This window comes from Hordeum vulgare, chromosome 3H (assembly GCF_904849725.1).
Source record: "Hordeum vulgare subsp. vulgare chromosome 3H, MorexV3_pseudomolecules_assembly, whole genome shotgun sequence".
In the NCBI taxonomy this organism is placed as follows: domain Eukaryota; kingdom Viridiplantae; phylum Streptophyta; class Magnoliopsida; order Poales; family Poaceae; genus Hordeum; species Hordeum vulgare.
Window position 1 is genome coordinate 344,309,452 of NC_058520.1, and position 2,338 is coordinate 344,311,789.

At 51.2% G+C, this 2,338-nt stretch overlaps 1 protein-coding gene across 1 annotated transcript; it reads right to left on the bottom strand.

Annotated features, from left to right (window-relative positions):
* Positions 1-878: 878 nt before the first annotated feature.
* Positions 879-2,042, bottom strand: LOC123439934. The gene is made up of 2 exons (XM_045116545.1): positions 1,604-2,042; positions 879-1,484 (listed from the first exon to the last, which is right to left on the bottom strand). The coding sequence occupies exons 1-2, from the start codon at positions 1,878-1,880 to the stop codon at positions 1,171-1,173; spliced, it is 591 nt and encodes a 196-aa protein (XP_044972480.1). The 5' UTR covers positions 1,881-2,042; the 3' UTR covers positions 879-1,170.
* Positions 2,043-2,338: the final 296 nt, after the last annotated feature.

Below are 2,338 nucleotides of genomic sequence, written 5' to 3' on the forward strand. Positions count from 1 at the left end.
CTTATCGATATTGGAAATCTAGCAGCATGCGCCTTCCATCATTTTCGAGTGTCCAAATTATCAATATTTGCTTCATCCTCTTCATGTAGGTATTTTTCAAGTTCAGATTTGGTCATGCTAGTTTCACCACCACCACCAACTCTCAATTTTTTATTTATCCGAGGCACCAATTTCCTTCCTTTCCTTTTTGAGTTGGGTTTAGTTTGTGAAGCACCCACATGCTAACTTGCATCACTTGGGGCATATATAGCTTTGTACTCTTCAAATAAAGTATGCACAGAGTTTTTCATCTCCTTCCAAACTTTGTCTCCATTTAACTCGCCATTTATTTCTTCAATTGCTAGTTTTGTGCAATTTGATAGCTTAAATCTTAGATTAAAAACATCTGCAACAAATACAACATGTTGACATTCTGCTCTCTTTTTTTCCTTTGCTTCCCTCTTTCCCTTATCATTCTCATTTGCCACCTCCTTATGCCAACGGTCACATGGAGTGTGATGAAAACACTAAGAATGAGCTCAGAAAAATGTCCGATAAATTCATCCATTTTCTTAGCTTTATCCCGATTACTATCAACTGGAGTAGCAAGAGCTTTTTGTAACGTATGGAGTGGGTCTTTCTTCTTGTACCTTACGAACACTTTTTCGTGGTTTGTTGCAGTTTTCAACATTAGATATTTGAAATCTCATCTAGTGCATATATCCAAACTTAAGAATGCAGCGTTGTCAATCTTTTCTAACGCCCCGTTCGGAGCACCTTCACTCCACAACTCCACTCCCGGAAGAGATGGAGTTGCAATTTAAAATCGCGGAGCATCTGTTTAATGGCTCTGTAGCTTCCCGTATTTCACGGAGCCGGTGGAATTTCGAACAGGGTCTAACACAGCAAGTTCTTTAAATTTAGTAATTCCAGATGGCCCACTGAATGAGACCAAATTTAATCTCCGTTTAGCTGAGTGTTAACAAACCCGTACACTATATAATACGGAGTAGTACTTCCAGTTACGAGTAGCCTAATACACTTTATTCAGCGGCGTTTTAAAACCGGGTACGCCCATTAGCACGAGGCTTTTTGGTCCATGCGCTAATCCATCCGCACCTGGTGATCGCGCGTACATATCATTTGGTCGGCCAATGCTAACTGTCTCAGCCGTACACCGAAGCATTCTTGTCACGCAGACGCCGGGGGAGCAGCGTGGATCTCCGATAACGGTGTACGTGGCCGCATCGCCTGATGTTGGGGCGCCTCTGACGACGGACGGACCGCGTCATCTGGGTCCGGCTCGGATGAAGGAAAGGCGTCATCTGGGTCCGGCTCGGATGAAGGAAAAGCGTCGTCTGGGTCCGGCTCGGATGAAGCAAGGTCGGCGACCACCGGGCCTAACGTGGTGGGCATGCCGGCGCCGGCGCGGAGAGGCCTCGGCAGAGTCTTGGTCTTGCAGCCGTCATAGCACTGCCCGAAGCAGGCCTCTGCGGCCTTGCAGTCTGCAAAAAGAATCAACCACCACATCGTCGTTGTCGGCTCATCATACGTGAGTTCAGTGGTTGCGCATTACTAATTCAATCCCCAAAATGGCGCGCATGAATTGTGATCATCAGATTACCTGGACCCAGGCGGTTGCAGGAAGTCCTGGCGCAGGAGAGCTGGCATCCCATGTCGCCGGGGGCTGCAGGCGCCGCCAAGGGTCGCTGGGGCGCGCCCGGGTAGCAGGTCTTGTCGCAGGCGTAGTTGCAGTAGTCGATCATATTTTTGTCTTTGGCGATGCAGTCCTTGAAGCAGTAGTCGAAGCAGTCGGCGCCCACCACGCCGGCGAGGAGGAGCGGCGCCGCCGCCACCACCACCGCCACCACGCTAAGAGCACACGCTCGCCCGGCCGCCATTGCTACACTCTGGTCTGGACTCTGGAGTGGCGTGATCGAACGCGCGCGCGGGCGGTCTTCTTATAGAGAGGTTCGGTCGTCACGCCGGACGCATGAGTGTCTGCGTATCCGTGCGTGTTCTTTCGTGTCCGCGTCGTCGATCCAGTGGGAAGGGAGAGATGGGTGCGTGTAAGCAGAGCGCTGTCTAGTTCTTGCAACAGCAGGGCGGTTCTATTTCTGGCTGTTTCCGTTGCATTGTACTCCTACTCCGGACGGGAGCGCGCGCGCAAGGGAAACGGATAGGCGCCGGCAGCAGTTGTGCAGGGGCGGAAGGCGTGAGCGGTGTCGTTTAAATCAAGCGCGTCTAAGAGCATCTCCAACACGCGCGGCGCAAACGAGTTTGCCGCACGTTGGTCGTCTGGTTTGACGCGTCGCGCAGCGCTGGCTCTAGCAGTAGCTATAAAATGCAGCGCGCGCCG

Excerpts from the sequence above, each read along its gene's own strand:
- LOC123439934 (XM_045116545.1), bottom strand. The coding sequence starts at position 1,880 with ATGGCGGCCGGGCGAGCGTGTGCTCTTAGCGTGGTGGCGGTGGTGGTG. Across the intron at positions 1,485-1,603 it reads CTGCAACCGCCTGGGTCCAG|ACTGCAAGGCCGCAGAGGCC; the intron begins GTAATCTGATGA and ends TTCTTTTTGCAG.